At 39.6% G+C, this 20,563-nt stretch overlaps 1 protein-coding gene across 1 annotated transcript in view; it reads left to right on the forward strand.

The window, feature by feature from the left end:
* Positions 1-3,490: 3,490 nt before the first annotated feature.
* Positions 3,491-20,563, forward strand: part of SHQ1 (SHQ1, H/ACA ribonucleoprotein assembly factor) — a 108,221-nt gene continuing 91,148 nt past the window's right edge. Inside the window, 5 exon segments of the mRNA XM_017892153.1 lie at positions 3,491-4,387; positions 8,171-8,235; positions 10,295-10,417; positions 11,476-11,630; positions 17,803-17,915. Coding sequence (XP_017747642.1) covers positions 4,245-4,387; positions 8,171-8,235; positions 10,295-10,417; positions 11,476-11,630; positions 17,803-17,915 — 599 coding nt within the window. The 5' untranslated portion in view covers positions 3,491-4,244.

Raw genomic sequence — 20,563 nt, forward strand, 5'->3', positions numbered from 1 at the left:
AGTTTCATAATCCTAGTATTAGTTTTATTTTTTTCCTTTCTTAAAATGTTAAAATGAATCATCACCATATTCAATTCTGTTTTTAAGAGTTACAACACTAGGCCAGGAGTGGTGGCTCACTCTTATAATTCCAGTGCTTTGGGAGGCTGAAGTGGGAAGATCAATTGAGGCCAGGAGTTTGAGACCAGCCTTAGCAACATAGCAAGACCCCGTCTCTACTAAAAAAAAAAAAAAAAAAAAAAAAAAAAAAAAAAAAAAAAAAAGTTAGCTGGGTGTGGCGAAACATACCTGTAGTCCTAGCTACTTGGGAGGCTAGGTGGGAGGATTGCTTGAGCCTAGGAGGTTGAGGCTGCAGTGAGCTATGATCCTGCCACTGCACTCCAGCCTGGGAAACAGCACAAGACCCTGTCTCTGGAAAAAAAAAAAAAAGTACAAAGAGTACAATTATGGATAAATTTATTCTTGACAAAAATGTAGTCAAATGGAAATATTGTAATGCCGTATATTATATATAGATATATTTTGACATGGAGTCTTGCTCTATCACCCAGGCTGGAGGGCAATGGAGCAATCTCGGCTCACTGCAACCTCCACTTCCCAGGTTCAAAGGATTCTCCTGCCTCACAGCCTTCCGAGTAGCTGGGATTACAGGTGGCGCCACCACACCTGGCTAATTTTTTTGTATTTTTAGTAGTAACAGGGTTTTCCCATGTTGGCAATGGTGGTCTCAAACACTTGACCTCAAGTGATTCACCCGCCTAGGCCTCCCAAAGTGCTGGGATTACAGGCCTGAGCCACCATGCCTAGCCTGTAATGCTATATTAAGTGAAGAAAGCAAATATAGATTATTACATTATTTTGTTGAAAATACTTCCCATACTTTTATGAATAGGAGACTGAAAAGATGTATGCCAAAATACAGTGGTTAAGATATAGTTTGCAAGTAATGTGTAAGATTCCACCACCTCCCCAAAATGGTTCAGAGAATGAACTAGAGCTATAAACAACTTATTCAGGAAGCTATTTTTCAACATAGGTTAAAACTCCATTCTTTGAGATAACATTGTTTTAATCACCTACATGCATGCCACCTTCTGGAAACAAGGAGTATTTCACCATTAAAAGACTTCCAACAATAGAACTTGGCAATAAAGCTGACATTGGAATTGTTTATAAAAACCATTTTTAATTCAACATTTAATTTGGAAGCTTATGGATCACAATCAGGGTTGTTAGATCAGAGGAGGGGCCAATTTAAAATAATGAAAGATGATGGGTTACACACGTGTCCTAAATAAGTTGGTCATGGAAAAAACTTTATCTTATTATTTTATTTTATGTCGTCTGTAGGCCAGAAGAAAAAACTATTTTAAAATAGTGGTACGCCATCCAAAAGTAAGCTTTCAGAAAATGAAAAGATAAAAAATACCGCAACATTTGAATGCTCAAAATGATGAAAATTGCATTCCTATTTTCCCCTGTAAACCAGAGCTAATTTAAAACATTAAAATGTCTTTATTGTCAAGCAATGTCTGTATTCAGAAATAGAAACTCAATTTGATCTATGAATCAATATAGCTATGTCTCAAAAATGAACCAAAGTAGGAAAAAAAGCATGTTGCAGAATTACATTTATAGTGTGAGAATGTGCCCACATAAAGTGGGTCTAAACACAAGGCATCAGGGTCCATAGAAATGGATGTAGAATTAGAAATAGGTCTGAAGTGATAGCTACAAGGACTGCCTCTGAGGAAGGAGAAAGAACCAAAGTTGCATGGCAGCCAAAAGGAACTTTATGTTCTTAAGTGAGAATGAATCTATAACTTATATTTACCACAAATTAGAAATGCAAAAATAAGAGAACTGTTGCTTGTAAGAAAACAAAAACCAACAGAAACCCAAAACAACAAAACTTTGTTATATACTTGAAACTATCAGTATTTTGTGGTTTCACAGATGCAATATATATTTCTTATAATGAGAGCAGCACTGAACCGTGTCGTCTGTTTTTCTGTGTTGCAGTCCTGTGTGTGTGTGTTGCCAAACACATAATAAAGTACCCAGGAAATGCACAGGTGTAGTTTGCAAAGTGCTTTCAATTCGAGTTTCCTCATGGATAGCATAGCTTGTTTCAGTTGATTCTCTGGCATTAATAATTTAAAAATATTAATGCTTGTGACCTACAGGAATGAGGCCCCATGGTAGATGTAAAGATTCTTTCTTTTTTTGTTTTTTGAGATGGAGTTGCACTCTTGTCACCCAGGCTGGAGTGCAATGGCACAATCTCGGCTCACTGCAACTTCTGCCTCCTGGGTTCAAGGGATTCTCCTGCCTCAGCTTCCTGAGTAGCTGGGATTATAGGTGCACACCACGATGACCAGCTAATTTTTGTATTTTTAGTAGAGACGGGGTTTTACCATTTTGGCCAGGCTAGTCTTGAACTCCTGACCTCAGGTGATCCACCCGCCTGGGCCTCCCAAAGTGCTGGGATTACAGGCGTGAGCCACCGCACCCGGCCAAGATTCTTTGTAAAGAAGCTAACTTGGAATAGTTTAGTCAAAGGCCTATCTCAAGGGACCTTTTGAGAGCTTTACTAAATCCAAGTTGGCATCAATTCATTGTCAATATTGAGTGCCTATTACTTGTAAGGCTCAGTATGGTCTAAAGCAGGCAGGCGTGGCATTAGAATGTGAAACAAAGGAAGTAGGTGGTAATAACAGAGGCAGTCAACTCTGTAATAGTGTAGAGCCTGGGCCTAGGAATCAGACTCACCTGGGTTTCAATTCCCATTGCACCACTTACTAGCTGTGAGATTCTGTGCAAGCCAAGGGAATATATAATGCCTACTTCACAGAGCTGTCAGGAGGGAAAATGAGATCATTATAAAGGGTTTGCTGCAGTGCTGGCACATAGTAAGTATTCAGTTAATGTTAGCCCCTGTTATTTTTTTTTCTGAGTCCTAATGAAGTTTCAACAATGTTTCCTTAGAATCATAAAACAGTTGGAGATTGAAAAGGCTTTTGAAGTTTTCTGGTTATCTCCACTGTCCTGGGAGATGACTTTCATCTCCTTTCCACTGATACTTAAAACCATGGAATAAATACCACAACTGGATTATTCTAATTAGTGGTGGAATAACAGGAAACGACATGTGTGGAAAGACCAAGGGAATATGTGGGGGAAGAGGGAGACTAGTGGGAGAGGCACTGAGAGAGTATAAGGGGCACACTCTAAGGGGAGAAAATACAGGGAAGACAAGTAGAAAAAAAAAAAAAAAAAAAACCACAGAAAAGATGTCCTCAGACAAGTGTAAGGACAAGAGTGAGAAAAAGGAAAGAAGGGGAATACAGAGGGACCTTAATTTGTGAATGCAATCACCGACACGGTGTAAGAGGCAAACGTTCTGAGTTCTAATCACTGTAAAATGCATGGTTATAAAATATACTGCTTAACCTCCCTGGGTCGTTTTCTTTCTAGAGTTTGCAGCGTGGATTAGATGAGATTAGTGGGATGGACGATCTGTTAAAGAGGAAACTCTTCAAATAAGCGGTTAAGAATGAGAGAGAAAGCTGCAGAAAAAGAGAAGTGGAAAGAGAGGGAGGAAAGGGAAAGTGTAAGAGGAATTGTTAATAAGGCAGGTGAGGACCAAGGGAAACCACTGTAACGGTGCTGCTGTGGCTACTGCGGTGACTGCTTCAGCACATCAAACGTTGACAACTTGCTAAGTTCGTTATTGGAGTTTTACATGCACAACTTCATGCTACCCTCACAGCATCTCTATGGGGCCAGGTTCTCTTATCATCCTCGTTTCACAGAAGATATAGAAAGGTTTTGTAACTTTCCCAAGGTCTTACAGCTGGGAAGCTGTGGCCAGGAAGGGATTCAAACGCACGTCTGTCTACCTGACAAGCCAATGTTGTTAAAATCGTCTCTAAAAACCTCGCAAAAGGCTTGGTTGCTAGTCATCCGTTCGGTTCAACGCCTGCGCCCAGGCACCACTTGCCACGCCCTTTTCTCTTCCCGGCGGTTTCCAAAGTTCCACCTCTTCTCCAACGGCGTCCCGTCTCCGTGGAGATCGGCGTGGGGCGGGACTTCCTGCCCCACGCGCGAACACTTCCGCCTCGAGCCGGAAGCTCTGTGGCTCACACCGCGGGTTCCTGCGCGTGTGGACTTGTAGAGTTTGCGTGGCGGGAACGCGGCGGCAGCGAGAGCGAGCGGCGCCGGCCGTTGCGTCCAGTGCGGCGATGCTGACCCCGGCGTTCGACCTCAGCCAGGATCCGGACTTCCTGACCATCGCCATCCGCGTGCCCTACGCCCGGGTCTCCGAGTTCGATGTCTACTTCGAGGGGTCCGACTTCAAGTTCTACGCCAAGCCCTACTTTCTCAGGCGAGTTCTGGGTGCCTGGCCGCAGGAAAGGCGCATTCGTTAGAGAGCTCCTTTAGAGGGAGAATGCAAGGTCGAGGGAGCAGTTCTCGATTGCGCGAATGCCATTTCCCAACGTTTCCTCAGCTTCTCTTGGTGCCAGGGAAATGCCCTTTTCCAGGGGTGCGTTTTAGATGCTGCAGAAGCCCTTTTCCTTCTTAAGCTTTCTTAAATCCCACATCAAAGGATTGCGGAATCCTTGAAAAAGTGGCGTTTGGACCGTGTCACTTGCCCGTTCCTGCTCTGTCGCCCTAGTTCTCGTTCCGTTCTGACTTGTGTTCTTTCCTTTCACTCCGCGTTCGCTCTCCCAGTCTCTCCCTCCCTACGAACGGCGCGCGCTGACATCCCCGTGACTTCCCAACCCGTCTGTCCTTTTAACTTTGCCCAGGCAGCCTTCTGTTGATCCATCTCTTGTCTGTCCCCTCCCTACTTCCTGAAATTCTTACCTTTTTTGGACCTCTTGACACCATATTAGCCTAGTTCTCCTGCTTCCCTGCTGTCTGCTGCTCCTCTGTTTGGTTTTGCCCCTGATGTGTGGTTGTTTCCCCCAAGTCTTCGTGAGGGGCCGTCAGTACTTGATTTGTTTAAATTATTCTCCTTGCAGAATCGTAACCTTAGTAGCAGCTAACACTGATCACCCGCAGTGTGGTGGACAAGCAGTTCTGTTAAGTGCTTTATGATGCTGTATCTCATTTAACTTTGACAGTGTTGCTTAGGGATAAGCACTGCTATTAACCCCATTCCACAGAACCCGCTGCTACATATTCATCATAAAGCATTGCCAATCTTTTGTCCTTCTCTTTATCCATCTTCCTGATCTTTCTCAAGTGTAGCTGCAGCCTACTTTTCCCACCCAAGTACTTTTGTGATACAAACCTTCTCCACCAGTCAAGGTGGTTTTTTCACTGTTCCTGAACCAGTTTTGCTCGGATTTCCCTTAGACCGTGTAACGTACCTATTTGAATATATTGCAGTTTCCAGTTTCTTAATTCACTTATTTCTTTAGTTTGTTTATTGAGTTTCAGTGTTGGGATTATTGCGCTGAACAAGACAAAGTTCTGCCCTCATGTACTTTACACTGGGGAGAGGAAAACAGTAAACTAGCCGTCTACCTAATTGTGGCAAGTGCTATGAGGAGAAAGAAGTGCATGATATAGAATGAAAAGGGGCCCATATTTTACAAAGTAGTCAGAAACAGCCTCTCTGGGGAGGCGATATTTAAGCCAGGATGTGAAGAATAGGAAGATTATGGTGGTAGCAAATATTTATTGAATTTTTACTCCAGGTTGGTGCTTTATACGGATTATCTCATTTGTTATTAGGACAGTGTTACAATGAGGTTTTATTATTTACCCGTTGCTGTGGATGGATTATTTGTGGGAACCCCCCCAACTCTTGCCCCCAAATTCATATGTTGAAGGTCTAATTCCGGTGTCACTTCTGCCTTATTGTATTCATCAAAACAGTCCCAGAGCCTGCTGAATTTTAAGGGGAGGGGACATAGACCTTCGTGGTTGGGAAGAGTGCTGTGAGATGGGCATTCTTTGAAAATACAGTTTGCCCCCAGATGTGGTGGCTCACGCCTGTAATCTCAGCACTTTGGGAGGCCAAGGTGGGCAGATCACTTGAGATCAGGAGTTTGAGACCAGCCTGACCAACATGGTGAAACTCCATCTCTACTAAAAATACAAAAAAATTAGCTGGGCTTGGTGGCACGCACTTGTAGTCCTAGCTACTTGGGAAACTGAGGTGAGAGAATCATTTGAACCTGGAAGGCGAAGATTGCAGTGAGTCAAGATTGCGCTATCGCACTCCGGCCTGAGTAACAGAGCAAGACTAGGTCTTAAAAAAAAAAAAAAAAAAATACAGTTTGCTGTGGCATACCAAGGACGAATAAAACCTGGTCCCTCTCCTTGAAGAATGGAGAGTGTAGCTGGGGAGGCACCCTGTAAGCAAATATGATTTCCTATGCAGTAAGAATTGAACTCTAGGCTTTTAGAGTTTAGGGGAAGGGAGCTGGTAGTAATAGCTCACATTTTTCTAAATGCTCACCTATTGTGCCAGCCACTGAGCTCTTTGCATTTTCATTTCATGCTCATAGTAACTCTTGGATAGTTACTGTTATTTCCCCCTTTACAGAAGAGGGATTTATGATTCTTGAAGAATGATTAACTTGTACAAACAAGGTTGTTACACATCTGGTAAATGGCAGATCTGGGAGTTAATTCAGATTCTGACACTAAAGTTAGTGTTTGTAACCATTATAACAAACTCATCCATAAACTGACTCCTTATTCTGGCTTAGAGGGATTTTCATTCTGAAAATGTATTGAAGCTTGAGAAAACCTTGGGATTAAAGGCTCGGGGTCGTTTGGGACTGTCAGATGTTTTGTTTTAATCATATTTAGTGGGAAACAAGGGGGAGGGCCATGGGAGGAAAGGAAGCTCAAATTTCAAGTCTGGAATGATATGGAGTGGGCCTGAGATGCCCTTCTGATGAGTTTAAATTATCTAGGCAATATCAGGCAGCCATAGACGCTTTTAAAATAGAAAAGTGACAATTAGATTCCTGTTTTAGAAAAATTCTTTTGGGGCCTCAGTGGAAGACTGATTGAACTAGGGTAAAACTGGAAGCTGGGAAATCACTTCATTTCTTTTTTCTTTCTTTTTTTTTCTTTTGACACAGAATCTTACTCTCGCCCAGACTGGAGTGCAGTGGCGTGATCTTGGCTCACTGCAACCTCCGCCTCCTGGGTTCAAGTGACTCTTCTGCCTCAGCCTCCTGAATAGCTGGGGCTACAGGCATGCACCACCACGCCCGGCTAATTTTTGTATTCTTAGTAGAGATGGGGTTTCTCCATGTTGGCCAGACTGGTCTTGAACTCCTGACCTAAGGTGATCCACCTGCCTCGGCCTCCGAAAGTGCTAGGATTACAGGCGTGAGCCACTGCACCCAGCCAATCACTTCCTTTCTTTTAGTACTAAAGATGGGTAAATCCCCACATAATAATGATGAGATTTGACACTTCTGCTTTCTGCTTTTTTTTTTTTTAAGTAGTAATTTGCTTGATAAAAGCAATTGGTTTTATGTTTCTTTATTGTTTCCCATTGGGTATCCCTTATCTGTGCAGACTGAGTGTCTCTTATCTGAAATTTCAGATTTTCTAGAGTTTTGGAATATTTGTGCATACATAATGAGATATCTTGGGGATGGAACTCAAGTTTAAACTCGAAATTTATTTGTTTTATATACACCTTATACACATAGCCAAAAGGTAGGTTTATATAATGCCTTTATTAATTTTGTGTATGCAACCAAATTTTGACTGCTTTTTGACTGTGACTCATCACATGAGGTCAAGTGTGGAGTTTTCCACTTTGTGGTGTCATGTTGGTGCTCAAAAGGTTTCAGATTTTCGAGCATTTGAGATTTTCAGGTTAGGGATACTCATATTTTAACAGTAGTGATAACTACTATTTATTATGGCTTTTCTTTTTTAGTGTCTACTTTATTGGTGACTAAGGGTATTCAAATAGAAAGATGAGTCATCTCTGATTTCTGCTTTCTTAGTTGGGGAAAGAATCTAACTTATTTCGAATTTAATTTATTTAGTTTATTAAAATGTGAAAGAAATATTGAGGAACTTTTTAAAAAAATGATTATTTTGATGGTTAAATGTTTACAAGTATTGATGGCCACTTATGTTATAATTTAAGGACTTCATGAGACCTGTGTTAAATCTGCAGATTAACTCTTCCTGGGAGAATAGTAGAAAGTGGAAGCGAGCAAGGGTCCTACGATGCAGATAAAGGTATCATCTTTGGAATTTCTGTTAGTTTATTTCTTGGGAATTTTCACATTATTTACATAATTATCTTTCAAGATACCATGGGGACCTTTCGATATCTTTCAGGTACAATGTGTTCTGATCGCTCTTTCTTGCTTCTTAGTGTCCAGTGCCTGTTATTGATGTTTTTGTCCCCCGCAAGTCTTTTAAAGTATTTCACAATATTCTTCAAAGTAAAGTTAAATACTCTGGTTCTATTTCCTAGAGTACTTTCCCTACATTTAGTAGACGTTTAAAAGTAGAAGTTAGAACATGTGAAATGATTGATCATAAAAAATGTAGATGATTTATGAGCTTATGAATGGAATCTTTCTTGTATAATTTTCACACTTGAAGTTTAATAACAGGTAGGTGAGAGAGAAACTATGCATGGGTGGCATTTAAAGGCTAATTGAATTTTCTCCTCATGATTGATGAGCCCTTCATTTCAGCTAGCCATGAACCCATTTATTTTTCCTTTATAGAAGCCACTGGCTTCCTTTGTCATCGGATTTAGAACACCTTGTGTACTCTTGTGTACTTCATTCAATGAATATTTATTGACCTTACTGAACTGGGCTAAGGTAGGTTAAATGACAGAGATCTAACCCATAATGCAGTGTAATTAATGGGTAATGAAGTATAGTGAAACTGCCTTCCTAGATAGTAAACTGGCTTTTGGTTATAGGTAAGTTGCATATTGAAACAAAATTATTAAAATTTAAAAGTACACAGGAGTTAAGGAAGATTGTATATATGGAGATATTTGGGCTGAGTTGTATTTGATATGTTGAAATTCAGTACACTGAAAAAGGCAAAATGTTTTAAAACATAAGAGTGCTAAATAATGTAGTGAGTTCCCAGGGAAGCCTAAATAAGATTGATAAACTCAGTCAAGGAAAGAAAAGAAGTACATAGAATTTGAGTCTGCCATAGACTTTAGGGATAGATCTCCTGACATGCCAGAAAACCTTATTAAGCCGTAGTTGTTGTATCTAAGATTCTGTGTATTTTTAAAACTGCTGCCATTCTCCATTGGATTAGGTATTCGGATTTTTTCCTCCTTTCCCAAAAGTCTAATCAGTAACTCCGGGTTAATTCTAAGCTATTACCTTCTTAGGCCATTGATTTTTAGAAGTTTTAGCTTGGATTTTTAATATTATCAGTAGGTGAAGGTCATACTGTATAAGATTACAGTATTCTATAGCTTTAACAGATTAAGATATATATATATCTTATATATATCTTATATATATATATATCTTATATAGTTTTGGGAGATGAAACTGTTCCACCTCAGATCATCAGGCTTTAGATTCTCATAGGCAGAACGCAACCTACACCGTTCGCAGGAACAGTTCACAATAAGTTCATGCTCCTATGAGAATCTAATCTGATCTGACAGGAGCCAGAGCTCAGGCAGTAATACTTCTTCCTCCTCTTCCTCCTGGGTTCAAGCGATTCTCCTGCCTCCACCTCTCGAGTAGCTGGGACTACAGGTGCGTGTGCCACCACGCCCAGCTCATTTTTGTATTTTTTAGTAGAGATGGGGTTTCACCATGTTGGCCAGGATGGTCTCGATCTCTTGACCTCGTGATCCACCCACCTCGGGCTCCCAAAGTGCTGGGATTACAGGCATGAGCCACTGCACCCAGCCAGATTAATCATTTTTTATAGAAATGACAGCTTCTGAAAAACCCTTGTTAAGAACCTTTTTCTATCTTGACTTGTATTCACCTAATCTATGAGGACATAGTTTTAGAGCTCTGTAAAATAGAATTATGTTTTACCAAGGCATGTATTTCTTAGATATATTTATGAAGTCTTTGATTATTTTATTTATTTTTTTCTTTTAATTAAAAATTTTTTTTATTATTTTCTGTAGAGATGGGGTCTTGCTATGTTGCCCAGGCTGTTCTTGAACTCCTGGGCTAAAATGATCCTCCTGCCTCAGCCTGCCAGAGTATTGGGATTACTGGTGTGAGCTATTGTGTCCAGCTTTTTGAATATTTTAATCTGAGCATAAAACAAATTTATCTTTAAGGAATTTTTACCATTCGCCTGCCGAAAGAAACCCCTGGCCAGCATTTTGAGGGGCTGAACATGTTGACTGCTCTTCTGGCACCAAGAAAATCCAGGACAGCAAAACCACTTGTGGAAGAAATAGGTATGTTTATTGCAGTTGGGAGGAAATTAAGATAAATAGAAATATTTGGAATGCTGTGTATTTGTAGGAATCCAAATTGTATTCCATTTGGATATAGTGAATAGGAAATTGAAGAAAATACTTCAGGTATAAGGTGCTCATGTGAAACCATATGAAAATAGCTTCTTTGGTGATATAATTAAGACATTAAAAATCCTTTTGAACCAGATCTCTCACATTTTTGGATCAATTGAAGCAGCATTTTGTGGTTGGCAAAATATTAGCATCTTGAGCTAACATCAGAAGTATACGGTTCAGTGAGTTACGTAAAACAGGGGTCCCCAACCCTCAGGTTGCAGACCAGTACTGATGCACAACAGGAGGTGAGCGGAGGGCCAGAAGTATTACTGCCTGAGCTCTGGCTCCTGTCAGATCAGATTAGATTCTCATAGGAGCATGAAGTTACTGTGAACTGTTCCTGCGAACAGTGTAGGTTGCGTTCTGCCTATGAGGATCTAAAGCCTGATGATCTGAGGTGGAACAGTTTAATCTCCCAAAACTATCTCTTTACCCCTTTGATCTGTGGAAAAGTTGTCTTCCACAAATCCAGTCTCTGGTGCCAAAAAGTTTGGGGACCACCGATGTAAAGTGAACACCACCTCTGTCAAGTAATAGAGCATTTCCAACACCCTGGAACCCCATCCTGTATTCTTCCATTACTTTGTGCTCTCTCCAGGGTAACCACTATTTTCTGTTTTGCCTGTTATTGCGTTGTATATATAGGTCATACAGTGTGTGTTGTTTTTGTCTGGCTGCTTTCACTTAACATTATTTTTGTGAGATTTATTTATATTGTAGCTGAGATTCATTTGCTTTCATTGCTATGTAATATTCCATTGTATGAATATACCACATTTTTGGTTCTTTTTTTTTTTTTTGGCTATCATGAATAGTGGAGCTATGAATATTCTTGTACATGTCTTTTGGTACATCTGTGTGGACATTTTTTCCTATACTTTTTCTTCCCTTAGTTGTGCTTAAGTCCAATACTTAAAAAAGTTAAAATTTAACACATTCAGATGCTTCTGAGATTCCTGAGGAAGTAGTTGACGATGAAGAGTTTGATTGGGAAATTGAGCAGACACCCTATGAAGAGGTATCAGAAAGTGCTTTGAATCCGCAGTGCCACTATGGATTTGGAAACTTAAGATCAGGAGTGTTTCAGCGGTTACAGGTATGTTGTCTTTCTGAAAGATCTTGATCTATAGGATTTTTCCATTTGGATATTTTAATTTCAGTTATGCTTATACTCGGTAGTTTTTAAAAATAATATTACAGGAGGTGATTGTGTTTAAGCACTTAGCACAGCTAAAGTACATGGATGTTCATTCCCTTCCATATCATTGGCTGTTCTGCCTAACTGTACTGCTCTTACAGACGCTCCGTGGCTTTCTTTTTTCTCCCCTTTATTCAGTATTCTAGACATGAAGTTTCCAAAGTGCGAAACAGAACTCTTCTCTCATACTTCCTGCAAAGTTTTATGTTTTATACTTCTGAAAAATGGGATCATGTACTTACGGCATGATGTCTCTTCTTTTCTGTATATAAATGAAATAGAATGTTCCTGGTGAGAGTGAGATTGTGTGTTTTGATCAAATTGTCTCATTCTTGGTGTGTAGTAGGCACCATTGTCTATTTATTCTTTTTTTTTTTGAGATGGAGTCTTACCCTGTCGCCAAGGCTGGAGAGCAGTGCAGTGGCGTGATCTCGGCTGATGGCAACCTCTGCCTCTCAGGTTCAAGCAATTCTCCTGCCTCAGCTCCTGAGTAGCTGGGATTACAGGTGCCCACCACCACGCCCAGCTAGTTTTTTGTATTTTTAGTGGAGATGGCGTTTTACCATGTTGGCCAGGATGGTCTCAAACTTGAGGGATTTGCCTGCCTTAGCCTCCCAAAGTTCTGGGATTACAGGCATGAGCCACTGTGCCCAGCCCATTGTTTATTTATTCTTTTTTTTTTTTTTTTTAAGACAGAGTCTCACTTTGCTGGAGTACAGTGGCATGATCTTGGCTCACTGCGACCTCTGCCTCCTGGGTCCAAGCGATTCTCCTGCCTCAGCCTCCCAAGTAGCTGGGATTACAGGTGCCCATCACCACGCCTGGCTAATTTTTCTATTTTTAGTAGAGACGGAGTTTTGCCATGTTGGCCAAATTAGCCGGATGTGGTGGTGTGTGTAATCCCAGCAGTTTGGGAGGCTGAGGCGGGTGGATCATGAGGTCAGGAGATCGAGACCATCCTGGCTAACATGGTGAAACCCCATCTCTACTAAAAATACAAAAAATTAGCCAGGCATGGTGGCACCTGCCTGTAGACCTGGCTACTTGGGAGGCTGAGGCAGGAAAATCCCTTGAACCCAGGAGGCGGAGGTTGCAGTGAGCTGAGATCGCGCCACTGCATTCCAGCCTTGGCGACAGAGCGAGACTGTGTCTCAAAAAACAAAACAAAACAAAACCTGTTTAGAATGTGGTTTATTATCTTAAGACATATTTGAATTTACCAAGGAGAGGGAAAAGACCCAGGTTCTGGTCCTGCTCCTGCCTATGTTTAGATTTGGGATACCAGGCCAGTTATTTGACCACAAGTAAGTTTTGTCTCCTCTTTTGGAAAGTGGAGATAAATTTGCCCACCTACTTTATAAGGCTGTCTTGAAAATTTAAAAAGAGAATGCACGTGAAAAGTCTTTGGAAAGTGTAGAATGCTGTAAAGACTCCTGCCCTTGAAAAATATACAATGCTCTCAAAATTCCTTAAAGGGAACAAAATTGAGATTTACTTAGGAGCAAATAATGCTGATAAAATAGCCTTCCTTCTAAAAACTTAGGTGTTTTTTTGCTGAGTTGTGGTCTGCCCATATTCTCTGCTTGATCACAATGGCTGGTGATCTCAGAGGTAATTAGAATTGTCAGTTTTGTCTGTAGCAGGAACTACAGTGAAAGGACCTCAATTGTTCGGCCAAGAGATAGTTTGTGGTCAGGCTGTTTGGGGCTTGCCAATCTAACGCTGTACATGAATGATAATAAATGTCACACGGCTAAGTACAGATTTTACATTTAGATTAGAAGTGCTTCTTGAGGCCAGGGATTTGTTACTTAATTGTTGCTGCTGTTTACGGAAAATCCTTTTGAAGGATTTCTGACACGTTGCTGAGATGTTGCAGGAATGCCATAATGTGAACCTAGAATGAGTCCCTTTTAGGTCAGAAATTCTTGTATCTTGAAAATGTTCACTTAATAAATAATTTAGATTTTTTTTTTAAAGCTGCTATACTTTCTATCTTTTTGGATGTCTTAACTAATGTATCAAATACCTGGATATTTGTTACTTAGGTTAAAAACATTAAATATTAACCAATATAGTTCATGCCTGTCTAATCCCTTTTTGTTTACATCCCTCTATTTCCCATCAGAAATAAACCACTGTGGCTGCGCGTGGTGGCTCATGCCTGTAATCCCAGCAATTTGGGAGGGTGAGGCAGGAGGGTCAGGAGTTTGAGACCAGTCTAGCCAACATGGTGAAACCCTGTCTCTACTTAAAAATACAAAAATTAGCTGAGCATGGTGGGGCATGCCTATAATCCCAGCTATTTGGGAGGCTGGCAGGAGAATCGCTTGAACCCAGGAGGTAGAGGTTGCAGTGAGCCGAGATTGCGCCACTGAACTCCATCCAGTCTGGGTGACAAAGTGAGACGAAATCTCAGGGGAAACAAAAAAAAAAAAAGAAAAAAAAGGAAATGAACCACTGAATTTAATGTTTATTATTCTAAGCATTTAAAATGGCTTAATTGTCTAAAATCATTAAACTCTTCTTCAAATTTTAATTGCATGAGCATTGCTTTTCTAAACAATTTGAATGCATATTCCCTAATGTAGGGGAAAAACGGCTGAGCATCTGGGAAAACTCTAAGGGTTTTATAAAGTGAATAGTATACTACTTGTAGTATAGGTTTATAACCCCATATGTGGAATGCTGGGATCACACAAAGTTCTGAAAACTAAAAGTTTTAAAATGTTTAATTTGGTGGCAAAACTTAACCTGAACTGATACAGGTTTTTAAATCCCACTTAGTGTACATATTCAAAACTTCCTTGTAGAAGTAGTGTTTGGATATGGGCGCTGCCCCAGACATCTTAGAGGGTATTACATAAAATATGGTGTGCGCACCATGTTACCTTTCCAAACTCTGAAGGAGTGAATTCTGAAGCTCACCTTGCTCCAGAGGATTTGGGTAGCCCTGTGCTGAGTACTTTGTGTGCAGCAACCAGACTTTTTTAGAAATCAAGTGTAAACCCAAGATTCCAAAACTTCAAATGTATCCTCTTGAAGGTATTAAGGTAGATATGTTTTATGAAATATTGCCACAGAAATCTTGCATAATTGGTTAATTACTTGTAGAGTTCTTCTGTATTCACAGCTGCTCTGTTTATGGCAGCTGTAACAAGTGGTTCAAAACTGAGTGATCATGTAAGGTTAATAATATGACCCTATTTCTATGAGTAAAGCAGCTAGAAGAAACTGAAATGATGATCACAAATAAGATATTTTAGAACATCTCTTCTAATTTAAAATGATTTTGAAAACTTCACCATTTTCTCAAATACTATTTTCGCACAAGTTTATTTTTTCTAGTTCTGCCCGTAGATGAAGAGATGTCCATACAGCTTCATTAACTATTCATATCAGTATTTTACAGCTTTTCCTCCCTCCATAGATGAAAATGGCTTTTTTTGTTTCTAAGAATAAGAGCAATACAGATTTATTATAGAAATATAATACAAAGAAGAAAGTAAAAAAAATAATAATTTCAACTCAGGGATCTTTTCTTCATTGAATAATTTAGCCCTTTACAGAAGTCTTTCACATTTTTTTGCCTCCAATTTTTTTTTTTTTTCCTGAGACGGAGTCTTGCTCTGTCGCCCCGGCTGGAGTGCAGTGGCGCAATCTCAGCTCACTGCAAGCTCCACCTCCTGGGTTCATGCCATTCTCCTGCCTCAGCCTCCTCAGTAGCTGGGATTACAGATTCCCGCCACCACGCCTGGCTAATTTTTTTGTAATTTTTAGTAGAGACGAGGTTTCACCGTGTTAGCTAGGATGGTCTTGATCTCCTGACCTCGTGATCCACCCACCTCGGCCTCCCAAAATGCTGAGATTACGGGCGTGAGCCACCGCACCTGGCCTGCCTCCAGCTTTTTAGACAGGATTTGCTTGTAAACTTCTATATGTAAACTGATAAAAGAAAATAAAATATTTTGCTGAAACAAATTCTCTGACCATTCCTCCCTCTAATCCCCATACACAGAGATATACTCTCCCTACCCCCAGTCTTTTTTTCCTTTCTGAAATTGCTGCCAGCCACCAGGGTGCCTTTGGAAAACTGCCCTGGCTGCTCAAAGTCAGGACTTCACAACAAGCTTCTGGCAGCGGTGGCTGCCAGCAGCAACAATCCTAGAGTCTTTGGGCGCCAACCCAGCAAGCTCCTGGGACTGCTGCTGCCAGCGCTGCAGGATGCTAGGCTTGCTGACCCTGTCCTTTTGGCCACATGGGGACCTGAGGCCATTGTTTCCAGGAGACCCACTAGCCAGATGTGTTCACTGTTCTTTATTTTCTCTCTGGATTGTCTCTGCCTAACCTATGCATAAACTTCCATAAGCCTAATTTAAATCCTACATGACCTTTTTTTGGCAATGTCTATCTTTAAATAGCTCTAGTAACTAGTGGCCATAGCAGTTGTTTAAAAGAAAAAGGAACCTTTTTTTCTTGCTGTAGTTGAACACTTCTCATCCTCTTTCTTCCGTTTGGTTGATTGATGCCTTCTACGTCTAAACCCCAAGCTACCTTTGCTTTTAGTTTTCTGTTTCTTTTAGGGTCCAGTTTGAACAGGGCTGCTGCATGTGACTGTGCATGGAACAAGCCTGGGTGGGGCTTGCACTACCATAGAACACTCATGTTCTGCTGTGTACATATTGCATGACTATATGTGGAGGCCCCGAATCTGGAGGCCAGGGGGAAGAGGAGAGAGGAAAAGAACTGCTTTATTTTATTTTATTTTATTTTATTTTATTTTATTTTATTTTATTTTATTTTATTTTATTTTTTGAGACGGAGTCTCGCTTTGTCGCCCAGGCTGGAGTGCAGTGACATGATCTCAGCTCACTGCAAGCTCTGCCTCCTGGGTTTACGCCATTCTTCTGCTTCAGTCTCCTGTGTAACTGGGACTACAGGAACTTGCCACCATGCCCGGCTAATTTTTTGTATTTTTAGTAGAGATGGGGTTTCACCGTGTTAGCCAGGATGGTCTCGATCTCCTGACCTCGTGATCCACTTGCCTCGGCCTCCCAGAGTGCTGGGATTATAGACGTGAGCCTGTAATCTCTCTCTCTCTCTCTTTCTCTCTCTCTCATAGAGTCTGGCTGTGTCTCCCAGGCTGGAGTGCAGTGGCATGATCTTGGCTCACTGCAACCTCCGTCTCCTGGGCTCAAGCCATCCTCCCACCTCCGCCTCTCAAGTAACGGGGACTACCAGCGTGAGCCACCACGCCTGGCTAATTTTTGTATTTTTTGTAGAGATGGGGTTTCGCCATGTTGCCCAGGATAGTTCGAATTCCTGGACTCAAGCAGTCTACCCGCCTTGGCCTCCCAAAGTGCTTGGATTACAGGTGTGAGCCATCACGCTCAGCTTGTATATAGTCTTTTATAGGATCTGAAATCTGAAATGATCCAAAATCTAAAACTTTTTGAGCACAAACATGGCCCTCAAAGGAAATACTCTTTGGGGCATTTCGCATTTGGGATTATTGGAATAGGCCTGATGAACTGGTATAATGCAGGTATTCCAGAATTTAGAAATATTCAAGATCCAAAACACTCTGATCCCAAGCATTTCGTATAAGGGATATTGTCTGTATGGTAATGCTTCTTTAGACCAGCTGAGCTAGACTATAGGAAGAAAGAAGAGACTATGTGTAGATGTCTGAAAATCAAGCCACTCTACGTTGATAACTTTCAAATATCTAGGTGTAAATGGGGAAATGGATGTTGAGTTAAATGTTCCTCCTTGCTTGTAGGGGTTTATTCCATTCTGTTTTTTATGTTAAACTTTTATAGCCTTAATATCTGTCAGTTAGCTTGTTTGTTGTAAGGATTAAATGAGATAAGTTATGAGAAAGATCTCACAGGGCCTACCAAGTAGTAGGTGCTTAAACATTTGTTGGATTTGAATGTAAATGTCACAGGTGGCATCATGGTTTACTGATCAGTTAGGTTCTTCCTGTGCTTTGGCATTTTGTATAAAATTTGAGTTTTAAATGCTAAATATAGGAGATAGCAATTATTTCTTTTCTGGGTATCCTCAGGATGAATTGAATGATGTTATTGATATTAAGAATCCAGATTTCACCCCTGCAGCTGAACGAAGACAGAAGCGCCTGGCTGCTGAGCTGGCCAAGTTTGATCCTGATCATTATCTGTGAGTAATCAGGTTTTTGAAGATTAAATAATTTACTTGACATTTATTTTACAATTTTTGAGTATCTTTTTAACTCTGCTAGGGATGTGCGTTTTGGATTCTAGAAACTATTGAAGACTGAAGACCTTAATGGACGTTTGAATTAACCTACAACTGTTGTACCTCTGTAGTCTTTGTAAGATGTTGCCTCTTATATCTCAAGTTGTTCATCTTAGCAACAGAGAACTCTTCTAACATACTTTTTAGTTTTTTTCTTGCCAGGCTTAAAAATATAATACTGAATTCATGAGACTATTACACTTCTTTTAAGTAAGCTTTTGGTTGTGATTAATGGTATGCATAAGTGAAAATATGTTTCAGTTTCTTTAAGAATTTGAATGTACCTGCACCATATTTCTTGACTGATCCCAGGATCTTCCTAATACTTTCATCCACTAGCCCTTGTAATCAATGATATGTTTTCAATGAACAAGTAATTATACTTTGTGGTACAGTATAAATAGAATCTAATTTGAAGTTTTGCTGTATTTCCCACTGGCATTAATTGTGTTTTTGGCTATAATGTGTCTCCGTCAGGCTTACATTTGCATAAAGAACTTATCTAATTAACAGATAGGTACATGATGACTTGAGAGATTGTGATACCTCCCGCTGGCCAGGATAGCAGCATTTCTTCCAAGGATTGTCCACCTCTCTTGGACATGTGGCTCTATTAGGATGCGTGGAGAATGAGTGTTTTAGGTTGATGTAGACCTCAATTATTATTCTGGGTCAAGATTTTTTTAACTGTTACATATATAGCTCTAATCATTGTATCTCATTATATTGGTATAGTACCTGAAGCTTATAAAGTGCACTCATGTGATTATTCGGTTTTCACAACAGATGAGGAGAGGAGGTTAAGGGACTTGCTCAAGGTCACACTACTACTAAGTGGCTTGGCCAAGACTTGAAAAGAGTCTCTCCATTTGTCATTTTGTATATCCTTTTCATGTACACTATTTCAGTTTAACTGCTGTAGCTCTTGTGATTAACATTCTATCTCCTGTGACACAGTAGGATACTAATTGGAATGGCAGGGATATATCTTGTGATGTGCAAATGGAATGAGTGATGTGTAATGATAAATGGTTGAACTGTTTAACATCCTAAGGGAAACTGGGTAAGAGCAGGGGATGTTACATTTTGGAGGACATCTGAGAGATTGAACTCCATTTACATTGCTATTTCTAATTACCTTTATCTCTCCAATTGTGGTTTTAAAGGTCCACTGAAGAGTAATTTGAAGAAACTCATTTAAAATCATGCTGAATATTTAAAGTGGAAATTTCATTGTCAGCAAATTTCTCAGGCTAGCATAAAAACAGAGTGAGCTTTACAAGACTGAAATTTCAAGTGGGAGGAAGCTTAATTAGAAGAACTGCCTATCTCCTCTCTTCTAAAACTAGAAGAATAACTATGGCCTGAGAGAATTAGGAAATTGGAATTTATAGTTAGCAGTGTGATATTATAAGCAACCCTTATTTTTCTCCGTCTTCTGTGTGTCTTTATCCAGAAGCTCATTTTCTTTAATACTATGCATGAAATATTCTTTCCACTTCTCAAAGAACAGTTCTTACAGGAATGGTTTAAATTTAGTTATGGGCTAAGCGAGGAGAGTGGGAGTCATGAGGTAACTATTCTTTGTGACTTTTCTGATAGCAGTAAGACTTTGGCTCAGTGTAATTTTTGTGTTACTACTCGTTATTAGCTGACTGACTCACCCAATGTATTAATAGGAAATGAAATGCAACTAAAATTCTTTTAAATTTTAACTAAAATTCGTTTTTTTAGCTTAGTGCTTTTTTCTTGTTGTTTGTGGTTTAAACAGTGGAGAAAAAAAGGCTCATTTTAAATTACCATCTACCATGCAGATAATACATTGTAATATACACATGTAATACATAATGTATATAATATTAGCATAATATTACCTGACTCACCCAAATGTATTAATATTAAATGAAATGCAACTAAAATGCTTTTAAATTTTTTTAATTAAAAATTTTTTTAGCTCAGTGCTTTTATTGTTGTTGTTAGTGGTTAAAACAGTGGAGAAAAAAAGGCTCACTTTAAATTACTATCACCGTGTAGATAATACATTATAATATACACTTGTAATACATAATGTATATAATATTAGCATAATCAATAATGTATATAATATTACCTATTTGTAAGTTGTTTGACTTTGTCTTTACAAGTCATAGTGTTTCCTCATGTTGTCAGGATTTGGGGGGCTTTAGGAAAACAAATTTTAATTTCAGCCTAAGCAGAACACAGTGAAGTCAATTGATTGTAAAGAAAAATTTATACATTTCAAAGGCACATATATGATTTTAGATTGTTATTTAAAAGTCTTTTATTGTAAAATCTGGATGTTATTTAGGTATAATCTGTTTTTTGTTTTTTGTGTTTTTTTTGGCATGTTTTGCAGCCAAAAAAAGGATATGATCGGCATATCATAGATGATCTATAAATGTTTATTGTTTTTTATTATCCATTTCTTATTTGTAATTCCTTTGGGGTATTAGTTTTACACTAAAATATGTTGACAGCATCTTCAAGCATTTCTTTTTTTTTTTTTTATGATACTTTAAGTTCTAGAG

The sequence above is a fragment of the Rhinopithecus bieti genome, unplaced genomic scaffold, assembly GCF_001698545.2.
Source record: "Rhinopithecus bieti isolate Rb0 unplaced genomic scaffold, ASM169854v2 scaffold_21542, whole genome shotgun sequence".
In the NCBI taxonomy this organism is placed as follows: domain Eukaryota; kingdom Metazoa; phylum Chordata; class Mammalia; order Primates; family Cercopithecidae; genus Rhinopithecus; species Rhinopithecus bieti.